Consider the following 15,263-nt stretch of genomic DNA (forward strand, 5'->3'; position numbering starts at 1 on the left):
AAGCAGTGCTACATTCACATGCAGTATTCAAACATGTTTTCCCCTTTGGGATGTAGTATATGGATGCATATGAGCATTTTTGATATTTTACTTATAAAATATAATTATATTGTATTTGTAGACTTCAATTTATAATCCAGCTTTAATAACTATTTTAATATCAGAAATGAAATCTCCAAATGCTATTAAATCACTTACTTATCAGCAACTCTGAGTGTAAAGTCAAGCAATAAAGCTTTATTTAAACAGACCATATAAATAAATTGTACGTGGACAAACACAGCATTGTACTGCGTGGATAGAAATAATTGGGAATACGAGATCCTGCAGATCACCAGTACCTGTGCCATATAGGGCTTTATAGTTGACAACCACTACCTTTCATTTTGTCCAGAAGCTTACTATAGCAACCAGTATAGTTCATGGAGCAACAATGACACATGGGCATAATAAGTTATTCATTTTGCATCAGCTGTAGCTTTTGATGATCTTCAAGGGCAGCACCATGTAGAGTGTAATATTTTTGCAATATTCCACTCAAAAGGTAATAAGGTTTTAGTGAGCACCTGAAGGGTGTCCCACTTGAGGAAAGGGCACAACTGGTATACAATATGAACCTCCTGGCCACAGCTGCCACTTGCTGATTGAGCAGTAGAGGATCCCCAGGTTACGCTCCTGCCTTGGAGAAACATCATTTTATCTTAAACCAACTGTGAAAACGGCACACCCAGTCTTATCAAGATTTGCTCCTCTCTAGACAGCTTCCAGACACTGGGTTAATACATCAATATAGAGGTAGACAAAGATGGTGATTTATAATAGGCTGTATATTTTGTATTTTTATATTTTAACTCCTATCAGACATTGGCAGAACAAAAATAAGTCATAACTTTTCAGACCTCCAAAATTTAGTGCTGTTTCTTTTATTTTTTAGAATCAATTTATGTAGTAGATTATAAAAACATAGGTACAGCATAAGTACATTAATAGGTTATATCCGTGATGGCGAACCTATGGCATGCGTGCCACAGGTGGCACGCAGAGCAATTTATTAGGGCACGGGAGGCGTTGCCCTGTCAGCTCCAGCGCACATGCACGCGCTGGCCAGATGACTTCGGCCTTCTTTTGAAAGGGCAAAAAACGGCCCTATGAGCAAAACGGAAGTCCATTCCTGAACTTCCGGTTTGCTCATAGGGCATTTTGTGCCCTCCGAAGCCTTCAGGAAAGACTCCTGAAGGCTCCGGAGGCCAAAAAACGCCCCCATGGCCAAACCACAAGTCCATTCCGGAACTTCTGGTTTGCCCGTAAGGCTGGGTTTTTTGCGCTCCAGAGGCTTCAAGGAAGCCTCCAGAGGGCCTCCGTGGGGTGCGGGGGCTGTTTCCCCCCTCCCCAGGCTCCTAGAAAGCCTCTGGAGCCTGGGGAGGGCGAAAAAAGCGTGCCAAAAGTGGAGGGGGAGTGCTGGTTGTGTGCGCATGTGCATAGGGGGGAAGTGCGCGCATGCACACAGGTCATGTGCATAGCATGATGGGTGTGGCACACCCGTGCACAACCCCCCTGTGTTCCCCCCACTTTTTGAACACGATCCAAAAAAGGTTAGCCCTCACTGGGTTATATCATCAAACCATATATTCCTATATTTTTAGAAAATCACCTATTGTACTGCCACCACAAGTATCTAATACAAGTTTTTTCTACATGCCTTACTCAAGTTGTGACCACAATCGATCGCAGTATTTATGTTGTTACCTGAATTTTATCCCATTTTACGACCTTTGTTGCCATTGTAACTTTGAACGGTCATTATTTATTTATTTATTTATTTATTTATTTATTTTTCAAAATTTATAGACCGCCCCCTCTCCCCGAAGGGACTCGGGGCGGTGTACAGGCATCTCATTAAAAACAGATACAAAAGATAAATACCCTTAAATATATTCCCTTAAAAGCGAATTAAACCTAAATTCAACTGTACAGAATAATAAAAGTTAAAATCAACTAAAATACATACCCCTAAAAATTTTAAAATACCTACTTGAGGGACTAAACGAACTGTTATAAATTGTTAAGAGGCGGGGAAATCAGCATATAGTATATATACAATTATACACACACACCCTACCTACCTTAGAAGTCACTAGACTTCAAACAACTTTGGGCAGCTTAATTTTTTTAAAAAAGTAGGAAAAATATATACAAATAAAAGACAGAACACAAAGCGTAACGTTTCTGTCGCTTGTTGTCTTGTGGCACATTTCAATGTGCCACAAGACCGGAAGTAGATCAGCTGGGTTTAGGGAAGCCTATTTAGAATCATACAGGTCGATCCTTTCAACCCCACCTATCGAGATCTGACTTCAAACACTACCGCAGTTCTATCAAAACAACTTTTCACAAATCTGTTGCAGTCTCCAATTCCGACAGTAGATGGAACCTAAGCAAAAAAAAAAAAGGCCCAGAGACGCGCTCTACGAATGTACCATCTTTCCGGGGAGGGTCGGGGCGACTTTGTGACCGACTGCAAGCGAGTCGGTCTTCGCATCATTAAATTAGGAATCGGAACGATGCACGTGTAAGAAACTTCCTTACGACCTTTCAAAGATAACGATCCATCCGTAATCACCATCGCGTTTTCCGCCCCTCCTGGAGAATGGTATTTCCCTAACCTGGCCGCGGAAGAGAGAAAGGGAAGCGTGACGTTCCCAAATCCAGCCACCCTTGAGACGCGCCGTTCCGTACTGTACTCCGCTTTTTCTTCCTCCTGCTCCCTCCCACTTACAGTATTTTCCGGCTGTTGTTGCCTCAGTCCCGCCCAGCCGTGGGACACGTCGCCCCTGCAAGAGGAGCAGCTGTGGAAAGAGCAACAGCGGCGGGGACCCTTTTTGGACGGTGAGTCGGAAAGAAAGCTGGGCAGTCGCCGAAGGTGCTGACTTGGGGAGATGCAGAAGGTGCCATTTGCTCCTCTTCCTTTTCTACAAAGGCGGCTGCGAGGTTTAGTAGCCAGGTGAGAGGCTGGATTCTCCCCTCTCGCTCTTCTTTTACACACAGAAAGCCCTTTTCCCCCACTGAGCAAATCTCCCCCCCCCCTCTCCTCGTTCCAGGAAAATACGCCGCCCTCGGTACTTCCCCTTATGGGAGCAGATGTTATCTCAATCCTTGCCAGTTGCTCCAGAGGACAAAACAAATGGGCGAGGAAGGAGGTCTGTGGCGTCCCTTTACTAAATCTGAACTGAGAAAACCGTCCAGGTTATTGCAACCCATATGTGTAATATACCCTTCCATATCTTGTCCTTTGTTCTTTGGATACACGGGTTGGTGCGTCCGGTGATTTCCGAGATTATACAGGTGGATGCCTCCTGACACTGCTCTGGCACCAGCTGTTTGTGATCGGTTTGTCTATGTTAACAGCTGTTGGGTTTTGTTTGCTTTGTAGGCAGCAGCAGCCTGTCAACAGCAAGGAGAAAGAAGCTTATTGCATCACAGGAGGATTGGTTTTTTAAAAATATTCTTTGCCTTATGTACACACCATTGTTAGCTGCATAATTTATTACTGCTGCTGTCTTTAAAAATGTTTAAAGTCGTTTAAAGAAAAAAAAACTGCTCAATTCCCTTAAGCCAGCTCTTAAGATGTGATTTCTGCAGGGTAATGCATCACTGTTTCCTGGGTGTAAGCAAAATGGACTAAAGCAAGCAAAGAAAATATATTACAATACTATCTAGATGTTAAATTATTGGTCTGCTATTATTCATGAAATAGCACTTCTGCCCTTCAACCAAAACCTCTATTTTAAAGCAGCATTCTATATCTCTATTTTTTTTTAAATAGTTCAGAATAGTCTTCCATTTTTAATTTTTGCCATCGTTAGATAGCTAAATCCAAATTACTGCATATGTGATGGAATTGCCAAAATGGAATTAATTTGTTTTTCCATCAGTCACACAAAATAAGTTGCTCTGGATAGTGTGCATCAATTCTCCAATTAAGTGTTTTAATTGTCATGAAAATCAAAGAATTCTATCAGTTGTGATTTTCCATGTTATAGTCTTCATCTGCTGAAAGAGAAGGAATGTTGATTTTGGGGCATCTTTTAAAAATTTAATATAAAAGTAGGTAAGTTAACTTGCAAATAAATAGAGTAAGATCATCTTCAACTGTTCAAAGTTATAATGGTGCCGAAAAAGACACTTTTGACCTGTCTTCACACTTTTTTGTGTGGTATCTTAGGGTCTCACGATCACCATTTGTGATCCTCCCAGTTGGTTTCTAAAAAAATCAATGGGGTAAACCAGATTTGCTTAATGGCCATGTAATTTGCTTAACAACCATGGCAAAAAGGGTGCAAATTCAGGCAGCCATATAATAACTTACTTACCAGATCATTTAGCGACAGACGTGCCAGTCCAATTGTTGTCATAAGTTTTCTGCTGTGGTCCTTACCCTCATCTGAGATCCATTCCTACGCTCCTGGACTTCCAGACAAGTCTTAAAATTTGGGTCTGCCGCTTGGCCTGCTACATTGGGGATGACTGATAGGGTATAGAAGATTCTCAATCCCCCAAGCTGTCCATCTTACTCTTAATTTTAATTTTTTTATTCTTAATTGTGTTTAGCACCTTTTAACTTTTTCTAATATTGTAAGCTACCCAGAGTAACTGTATTAGGTAGATGGGCAGCATAGAAATTTAATAAATAACTTGAGGACTACCTCTGTTGACCAAGTATGTAGAGCTTCATTTTTTAGAATGCAAGAAATAATCAATATAATAAAGCAAGCCTATCATATTTTTATAATAGCATAATGCTAATCTAAATTAAAGGCAAGTTCCAACATTGTTTCCCAAAATTTATGCTTTTAGGGGTTGTTCATCAGGTGGAGTTCTTTACTAGAATATGTGATCCTGTTTCCAGGACAGTGATAAACCTATAGTTGATCACTCAGGCTTATCGCTTTCCTGGAAGCAGGTTCATGTACTCTAGTAAAGGGCTATAGAGCCCACCTGATGAACAATCCCTAAAAGCAGAAAAGTTTGAGAAACTATGTTGAAACCTGCAAGGGCTAGCTAATTTATGACTGGAATAGTTGTTTTAAAAACTTGACCGATCCACTTCATTTTTTTATCAGTATTACGTAATCTCTCACTGAAGCATGTAGTTTAAGAAACATACATTTGGATTAGACAGATTCATGAAGAAAATTGGCTAGCCCTTTCAATGGTTATATATTACTTTCAAAATTGGAGCCTATATGCCTCTCAATTCCAATTATTGGTATTTGAGAATACAGCGGTGCTCATGTTCTGTTGTCTTCTCAAGAGCATCAAAAGGTAGGCCTAATTTTTCACTAAATATATACCGTATTTAGTTTAATTGAACAAAAATTTGAAACATTCTTAATTCTAGGTTCTTAATTGAATTTGCTGTCTTTCCATTTAAAAAATCCATTATTGTCAATGTACCTGGGGAATAATTTTGTGTTTTCTACTTTTAAATAATAATTACTGGATCTAAATCCATCTAAGCATTCTATTGCACTTATAAATCCATTGCACTCAGACAAATTAACACCTACGGCAATCAGAGTAGAAAGTAGAAACAAATAAGAAAGGTAGGTGTGCCATTCATAGCATCTACTTAGATATACACCATTAGATATGACAATTCTCTATTGAATCTGTGTAGGATAGCTGGAATCCATTCTCAATTATAAGACTTCAAAATAATTTGGAGTAGTCATTCAGGATTCCCAGCAGCTTCTAAAACCCAATACAGCATATGCATCTACTCTCTGCTGTTTGGGGAATCCTGGGAGTTGAAGTCTGCACAATTTAAAGTTGTTCAGATTGCGACACAAGGTCTTAGATAATTGCCTTTCCAATTGCCATGTCCAGATGTTCTTATTTATAGTAGTGGGATACTTATGTAAATGTATTCAGATACAAAAACCTTTTTATAGAGACATATCTACAGTTTCAAAAAGTAAAACTTTTGAAAAGCTATACAAGGATTACAGCTGAGCAGTTAAAATATGAATATTGCTTATTCCATAAATTTCATGTGGCGAAAAATAAATTAGGACAGAATGACAGAATGCTAGACTTAAATGTGAGGTGTATTGAGTTCAGTATGTGATGCTTTCTTTTCGTCATGAACTGCAAATGTGTGTAATGTTGCAATCCCTACTGTGTAATCCCTATTACTGTGGTAATGCTACAGATTGAGCAAAAGATCCAAATCAGGATATTGCCTGGCTTTTAGCAATGCTGAAATGAGAAAATGGTTTAAGAGTATGCAAGTAGTAACACAATTGATAGAAATGGATACCTTGATATTATTGCTAATCTATTTCTCATATTGCTAGGAAAATAGATATTTTATATGTAAAACATTCAGACAGGGTATTTTATAGGAATAGATGAAGAATATAGGTCACATAATTATGTACTAATAGCCATCCCACTTCAAAAGGCTCTGAAATCTTTGAAATCTTAACTATTTTATTAGTTATAACATTTCTAACTCTGCTATGGTTTGAGGCATAGTAATGATAGCGATAGCAGTTGCTATGTAAAAATTTACCTCATTGTTTCATAATAGAATGTTTAATAATAATATTGTACAATTGCAATGTAAGAACCACTAATAAAAACAATTATCAAAAGAACAATCAATTCTATCAAAAACAGATAAAAACAGCACTAAAAACCCACAACTCATGAATGTCATCTCAAAGACAAAGAGCCTGACCAAGCAGGATTGCCAATAAAAAAGAACAAACTTGGCCAGTTTCTCTAATATCCTGGCTTATTAGTAGGTCATTCAGTATTTGGATGAATATTCTTTATTATTTTTCTGTCAAATAGAGAAAGAACAGCCTTTCCTGAAGAATATATTGGAAAAGCTACCCCTTCAACAAATTTTGTTCCAGAATTTGGTCTGGAAATCAACTGTCAATCAGTGAAATTGTTATAACAAGGGAGCAGTATGTAGTAAATAATTTACCTGTAATTGTCTAAATTCATAGAAGTTTTTGAAGCTATCCAAATATTTAACATATTGTTGCAATCAGTTGATATCACCAAATCTACGTATTTCAATTTATTTTTTACAAAAGCACAAGCAAACTATAAATGCGTTTTCAGTTTGTTAACCCAGTCAACCACTTCAATTGCATTTCCTCATCCAATTAAGTCTCAGTGCCAGGCCTACTAGAAGGTGACTATAATTCATTCATGGTATGAAAAGAAATAAGAGATTCTCCCTGATTCGTTGTATTGATTTAAAATGCATTTTCATAAAATTCACATGAGAAAGATGTAACTGAAACTTTCTTAAGCAATTATATGGTAAACTCTCTTAATCTAAGACATCAACTTTTGGTATTGACATTTCATGTGATTTTCTTTAAGTTAATCATTAACGGTTGTTATGCAGGAAGAAAATGTTTAATGCTTATGGTGATCCATGAAATAAAATACATTCAATTTAGTGAAAATTAGTTTACTAAAATCATCTCTTCCTTCTGGATATTTACAAAAATAAAGCATAGCTAGAAAATAAAATATGCATTTATTAAATAAATGTGTTTTCATGTTTGTATAAATAAATAACAATTTAATATTGAGTATGAGGATCTCAATTCTACAGTTTCATATGAAAGTAAAATGAACATTATTTACATATATTGAGTGAACATTGAACTACAGCATACCAAAGCTATAGTCCTTGGGTGGTTTTTTTTTGTAAAGTGTAGCATTTTATGCTGAGCGTAAGTTAATTCTTTCAGTTTTTATTTTCTGTTTTTATTTAAAATATTTACAGACATATATCTATAAGAAATAAACTTACCAAAGGTTTGCTTTTAGTTCCTCAGAGCATTTTGATATGATCATTTAAAATGGATATGGAAGAGCAGGAGTTGCTTGGCGATTATAGGTACAGAAATTATTCTTCAGCAATTGATAAAGCTTTGAGGAACTTTGAATCTTCAAGTGAATGGGCAGATCTCATATCTTCTCTTGGGAAACTCAACAAGGTGTAGTATCTGTCTTTTTAAATAATTTATAAGTTTTTTTAATAAGATGTTAAAGTAGCAATATCTAAGGAATTTTAGTGCAATATATTCCAATAGTGATGAATAGCTATGAGTGTTGGATTATAAGAAAGGCTAAAAGTAAAAAAAAAATCACAGTTTTTTAAATTGTAGTGTTGGACTTCAAGGAGATCAAATTAATCAACCCTAAAGGAAATAAATTCTGACTGTTTTTTGGAAAGATAGATTCTAAAGCTGAAGCTCAAATACTTTGGCCATCTAATGAGAGAACTCATTGAAAAGACCCTGATGTTGGGAAAGATTGAAGGCAAAAAGAGAAGGGGGTGACAGAGGATAAGATAGTTAGATAGTTTCATCAACATGAATGACATGAATTTGGGCAAACTCCGAGGATAGTCGAGGATGGGGCCTTGTGTGCTATGGTCTGTGGGGCACAAAGAGTCAGACATGACTTAGCAACTGAACAAGAAGTACAATACTAAAAATCTACAATAAAATATCTCTTGCAATGAATAATAATAAAGAGACTACTAGCTCTTCAACTAGTTTAAAACAGAGAACATTCACAAAAATCAGATCCCAGCTTTCTCTGTATTAGATTATTTGAAGTACAATGAAGGAATATTTTTCAAATACTTAAAAACCTTTTTGTCTCTAGGAAGTCATGTGTGCATAAGAGAATGAAGTCTAAAAAGAGAATGAATTTTACCATTCATAAATGTTATTACTGAGATATTGAGAAATTATTGGTTTTTACTATATGTACCGTATTTTTCAGAGTATAAGACGCACCGAAGTATAAGACGCACCAAGGTTTTGAAGAGGCAAATTTTTTTAAAAAAGTTTTTGCACTCTGCAGGCCTCCCAAAAATGGCCCGTTTTTCACAAATACGGTCCCATTTTCTTTTCAAAAAAAGGCATGAATAGCCTTTAGGAGGCTTATAGAGTGCTCCTGGGGGGTGGCCCCCCCAAAAAATGAGCAAAAAATGGCCCATTTTTGCAAAAAAAGGGGGGCATACATAGAATTTTTTGAATTTTTGAAGTGAGCGAAAAATGGGCTGTTTTTCACTCTTTTCTGCCTTTCCCAGCCCCCAGGAGCACTGCAAGGCTCCTAAAGGCTATGCATGGCCATTTTAGTGAAGGGGGCAGGGTTTCGGGAGGCCAAAAATGCCTCGGGGATTTTGCAGAATCCTTCCCATAAAATTCTATGTATGCCCCCCTTTTTTTTGCAAAAACGAGTGAATGGGAATGGAGATTTTGCAGTATCCTTCCCCTGGCATGCCCACCAAGCCACGCCCACAAAACCGGTAGTAATTTTTTTTTAATTTCACCACCGGTATGACTGTTTTCTTTTTCAAAATATATTTATTTTTGTTAGTGTTGCTGGTAAAAGAAATTATTCGGGAAGATACTTTGTATGGGATTGTAATTAGTTCTGTTCTGTCACATCTTTAGGTGAATGCAGTGCCCAGGTATAAAGACATGTTAGGTTCAAAAATATATGCTCTCTTTCTACTTTTTTATATCAATATCAGTCATAAATATTTTAGTACTTACTTCACTGGAGAACGGAATCATTATTTTAGTAACTATTAAAAGAGAGCTCTGTAAAATGGCCATTTATTTTTATAATAGTTTCAATGCAGTATTTTGTACCCCTGCAGAGAAAGAAAGAAAACAACATATTTTTTATGTTGTAGCTAGCCTGTTGTGTTTATGTTTTTTAAAAAAATTCTCAACCTCTCCCATTCCACCCTTTTCAAATATGTGAGAGTAGCTATTTTCTTCAGATCATTATGATACTTGAAAAATGTTCACCAGATAGGTAAACATTCCTGAAAGTTGCAGTATTTGTTCTTGCTGGTTTATTTGACAAAAGTTATTATTTCTAAAATCTCATAATTAGTTTAGGGATTTAATCTGGTGAAGTGATATATTAAATAATAAATATCCATGGGTTTTGTGATCAGGTTTTATAAAAATCTCTGGAACTCTGTTAAAGAAAATAATCTGCATTTTAATTCTCTTAAATAAAAATATAACTACAATGTGGTTCCGAATTCATACCAATTTAAATTTAATATGTGATTCTTACTTAATTATTTTATAGGCTCTTCAAAGTAATTTGAAGTATTCCCTTTTACCAAGACGCTTGATTATCAGTAAAAGATTGTCCCAGTGTTTGCACCCAGCATTACCTAGTGGAGTGCATATAAAAGCACTGGAATCCTATGAAGTAATATTTAAAATTATTGGAACAAAATGCCTTGCAAAGGACTTATTTCTCTACAGGTAAACTTTGGGGATTTTTAAAGCCTAGTTTTATTGACAGTCCTCTTACTAGTTATCTTCTGAGTAAGATCCAGCTAATGTTAATTGCTTTTAGGAATCTTAATTAATTAGTGTGTAAGGTTAAACCATGTTTAGTATGGAGAAAAATGCTATAGCTTTAGAAATACAAACATCAATTGCCTCCCTTCCTTCAGCTTTGGCTATTTAGAAAAGGCCACATCTCTTTTAATAAGAGCTTTGCTTGAATTTTAATTATGGTTAATATAACTATGAGCTTGATGAAAAGGCCAACTTAATCAACTATAGTAGACTAGTTTTGGGAAATAACACTAATGAACGATCATAAATTCCCTGGGTTTGTGGATCAGAACATTTTGTAATTAAAATCTTTATCTTATCTATCTATCATATCTATTTTAATTACAAAACTTCCAGTATTCTCAAAAAGGGGAGGACAGATTCATTGCAGCTTGTCGTCATAATATGTTTATAATTCAATATCCAAGATAACACAGGCAGAGATTGAATTTTCCCTCTCCCTTTCTGTGTCTCTCTCTCCAGTTCAGGCCTTTTTCCATTGCTTGGTGTTGCAGCATTGTCAGTGAAACCCGTCTTGCTCGATTTGTATGAAAATTATTTTCTCCCACTTCAGAAATCTCTCCTGCCCAGTCTTCAGGCCTTCTTAATTGGCCTTTTGCCTGGTTTGGAGGAAGGGTCAGAATTCTATGACAGGTAAAAGTATTTCTTTCACATAAAAAAATAAAATAATAAATACATTTTAACTCTCTCTTCATTCCAGGGGAAGATGAGCTACCAAAAATAAAGCCAGGAATGCAGTACTGCATACTCTTATTTTATTTAGTCAAGGCCATGTATTAAGCAGAAGCTTCTGTGCGGACAGTCAGGTTTTTCCTGGTACATGCTGGGAGAAAATTCTTGGGAGATGTCTTCCCACTAGAAAAGTTCTGGTCCAGATCAGAAAACTTTTTCAGCTCATCATTTATTATCATTCCCAATCAAGTATTTTGTATTTCAAATCTTATACTCTGCCTTTTTGAAGAAAAGCAAAAAAGTTAAAGCTATGCTAAGTAACATATGCAACAGACCATAAATTGCAGTCATGATGAAGAAAAATTGAAAATGGAACATTTTAAACATATATATAGTTTATTAAATGAACCAGAAATCAGTATTCACACCATGTTTTATAATCCACAGTGGCTAGATTCATTCAGTATGCTAACTCAACATCAAGCAAGCTATGACTAATCAATTTAAAGCTTTACTCAACAAAAAAATGTCAGTAGATTAAGATTCATTTCTGTTCCATGTAGCTTTTCACCTAATAGTAGAAACTGAGACCAGTAGATCCAAATATTGATGATTCTTCAACCTAAATCTAAGATTGCTTCATCTACAAGGTTCATGAAGTTGTTGAATAGTTTAGAGAACAAATGGAAGCCTGTGGGTATAAGTATAAAGCAAAGAGAGTATCAATTATCTCCCTTGGAATAAGAATAATTACACAATTTCTATCCCATAATAATATGGTCAACAATACCAAAGAACTTTTAAGAGATGCAGAAAAACTAAAACAGTTATTATCCCCCATCTGACCAGGCCTCATCCTGCAAATCCATAACCACTCTGACTATTTCCATCATAACATTAGGCTGAAAACAAGACTTAATAAAGATTTACTTCATTTAGATGAATTGTCTGTTTTCAGAGTTCTCAGAAAATTCTTATATTAGCTTTTACTAGTGTACCTTTCTATGTAAAGATCTTACTAATCAATCTTAGATTTGAAGTAAAAGCCTATATCTTCAGTGTGGAGCTGCTGTAGTTTACAGGTCTCTTTCCTTTTTTCTTAGGAATTTTTGTACTGTCTAAACATTGGAAAAATACATTATTTAATATGTATAGTATAAATTTCAACATCAGCGTGTACCAAATTAATTTATTTAAATTTTGTAGCTGCATTATCTCTTTTCTTGCTTTACAGGACTGATGCTTTGCTTGTGAAGTTGTCCCTTGTAATTGGAAAAGAAGTGTTTTATTCTGCCTTGTGGGCCAGTGTCTTGGTTAGCCCTTCTGTAAGACTACCTGCTTCCCTTTTTGTTGTCAATCATATCAACAGAGCAATACCTGGAAAGCAGCAGAATTATATAATGGGGACTGATCCTAATCTCACAGTAGGTTAAATAATAAATAATCTTTGTTTTTATAAGATAAATAGATAATGACGAAAAATGGAAAATTGCAGATAAAATTATCATTTTCTTAGCTAACTGTTAATTGGTAGTACCTGTGTAACATACCAAGGTCACTGTTATGAGATAGATGACTCTATAAATCATATAAATAAATAATTGAATCCCTATGAAATGTGAATTAGGATAATATAGTCTGGTAAAAATGCTTCCTCTTTAACGGCTTTGAAAATTAATGCAAGTGGAGGCAAATTTTCCATTTTCTGTCAATGCATGGTAAATACATATTCATTAAAATTAAAGTTAATTACTCAAGTTAAAATTTGTATGTTCTGTCTATAACCATCATGCTAATTAGTTCCCTTGACTGCATTCTATGGAGGTTTGTGTAAAATTTAAATATTAATTCAGTGTTCAAGGATGCGTAAGCCCTTGTGTAATTATTTATGCAACATGGAGATGGAGAATACATTCATATGCTCATCATAATATTCCCTTTCTGTAAGCAACATTATGGGCAGCACAGAAAAGGAATAGTATGTAATAAGCCAAAGAAGTGCAGAAGAGGAAAAAGAGGAAAATTAATTGTATTTAGTTTACATCGGCCTCATTCACTACATTTCTGAATATCCTTCTATCCTTGTGGCTACCACATCCATACAAGATCTTTTTATTGATTCCTCACTTCTCTCACTTCCACACAAGGACAACTTTCTTTGTCTGTCACTTCATTTATTTGTCTTGTGATTTGATTCTCATAGTTTTCTTCATATAACCAAATCAGTGCAGCATTCTTCGATAATGAACACACTTCTATATTCAATCCATATTATTTCAGCATCCCTTTCTGACCCTACATATGATGCCCATGTGGTTAAAAACAAGAAGAAATAGCCATTTCTATTACAACAGACTATATTTCTCCTACCATATTGATGTATTATTTCCATGTAATAGAATGGAGGACGTATGCTGTTATACACAACAATTTTAAGTTTACTCATTCTATTTTAATTATTCATTACATACAATAAATGACATACTGCTGTCATATTTCTGCCAGCTTTTGAAACCTTAAAATTCCTCCATCCATTTTGATATATTTAGTAAATGTTAACAAAGTACACAAATTTATCTGGTTGGTCTTGATTTTCACCATTTAAGTGCCATTTGCAATTATTCAGTTCATTTTGTGTGACAAACATTGGTTTTGACATGTTAATTATACATTTCATATACTTTGTTGCATCATGCCGTTTGTATAACATTTAAGTAAATCATTCAGATTCTCAGCCAGCAACTTGATAATATTGCATATAGAAGCTTTCATACATTGATATATTCAGATAATTTCACCTTAATGCCACCAGATACATTCTTTATACATTTGCCAGTAAGTGCATTAAACAAGCAAGGGCCATAATGCATTCTTACCTTACTCCCTGATCAGTGTTAAATCATTTGCCATTATGAATGCTTTGCTTCCATTATAATCCGGTCTTTCTTATACATTTGGCAATCAACCTTCAATCCATATTCATGGAAACTTCCCATAATTCAAGTTTATTCACTTTATAATATACTTTCTTCCACATCAACAAACACATTTTGCCCCCCCCCCCAACCCCCAGCAGCACTCTATAAGCCTCCATAAGCCTATGCATGCAATTTCTTTGACAAAAAAGGAGCCCGTTTTCATGAAACACGGGCCATTTTTTGCTCATTTTTGCCTACCCCCACCCCTCCAGGAACACTCTGCAAGCCCCCCCCCAAGGCTATTCATGCCTTTTTTTGGAAAAAAAGGGGGGAGGGTCGTGAAAAACGGGCCGTTTTGGGGAGGTTTGCAAAGTGCAAAAACGTTTTCCTTTTGGAAAGCTCTTTAATTGATTGATTAGAATTACATTGATCAAGTGCTGTGCCAGCAGAAACACCTACCTATCTTCTGTATTTCTCTCTCTTTCTATTTCTCTCTCTACCCCTCTACCTAACTACCTACACACACACACTCTCTCCCTACCTACCTACTGTATTTCTCTCTCTCTCCATATATATATATATATTTTCGTAGATTTTCACGGGTGTAGGTATGCTGGTTTTGTTGTATTCGGGTCTTTTCCCGTGTAAAGTTGAGATTGTGTTTGCAACGTTTCGGCAGGATCGCACCTGCCATCATCATTTTTTGAGCCCACGCTTGAAGATGGCAGGTGCGATCCTGCCGAAACTTTACACAGGAAAAGACCCGAATACAACAAAACCAGCATATATATATATATATATATATATATATGTATGTATGTATGTATGTATGTATGTATGTATGTATGTATGTATATATATATATATATATATATATATATATATATATATATATATATATATCCCTTTCTCTACCTACCTACCTAACTAACTACTCTCTCTCTCCCTACTTATCTACTGTATTTCTCTGCATCTATTTCTATTTTTCTCTCTCTATTCCTCTACCTACCTACCTACCTACCTACCTACCTACCTACACACACACTCTCTCTCTATCCCTTTATCTACCTACCTATTTAACTACTCTCTTTCTCTCCCTACCTACCTCTCTCTTTCTCTCCCTCTCTATCCCTCTATCTACCTACCTACTTTTTTAAAAAATTTGCCTCTTCAAAACCTTGGCGCGTCTTATATTCCCAAAAATACGGTATTTCTTGCAAAAACAAAATTATAG

At 35.8% G+C, this 15,263-nt stretch overlaps 1 protein-coding gene across 3 annotated transcripts in view; it reads left to right on the forward strand.

Annotated features, from left to right (window-relative positions):
- The first annotated feature begins 2,679 nt into the window (after positions 1 to 2,679).
- Positions 2,680 to 15,263, forward strand: part of DOP1B (DOP1 leucine zipper like protein B) — a 52,871-nt gene continuing 40,287 nt past the window's right edge. The window contains exons 1-5 of one of the 3 annotated variants that reach the window (XM_081952947.1): positions 2,680 to 3,001; positions 7,861 to 8,030; positions 10,159 to 10,340; positions 10,902 to 11,072; positions 12,346 to 12,535. In XM_081952947.1, the coding sequence (XP_081809073.1) occupies positions 7,893 to 8,030; positions 10,159 to 10,340; positions 10,902 to 11,072; positions 12,346 to 12,535 (681 nt within the window). In that variant the 5' untranslated portion in view covers positions 2,680 to 3,001; positions 7,861 to 7,892. The remainder of the gene's footprint in view (positions 3,002 to 7,860; positions 8,031 to 10,158; positions 10,341 to 10,901; positions 11,073 to 12,345; positions 12,536 to 15,263) is intronic. The other 2 variants (XM_081952948.1, XM_081952946.1) reach the window with 2 other exon arrangements.

Source organism: Natrix helvetica, assembly GCF_964273705.1.
Source record: "Natrix helvetica genome assembly, chromosome: 4".
In the NCBI taxonomy this organism is placed as follows: domain Eukaryota; kingdom Metazoa; phylum Chordata; class Lepidosauria; order Squamata; family Natricidae; genus Natrix; species Natrix helvetica.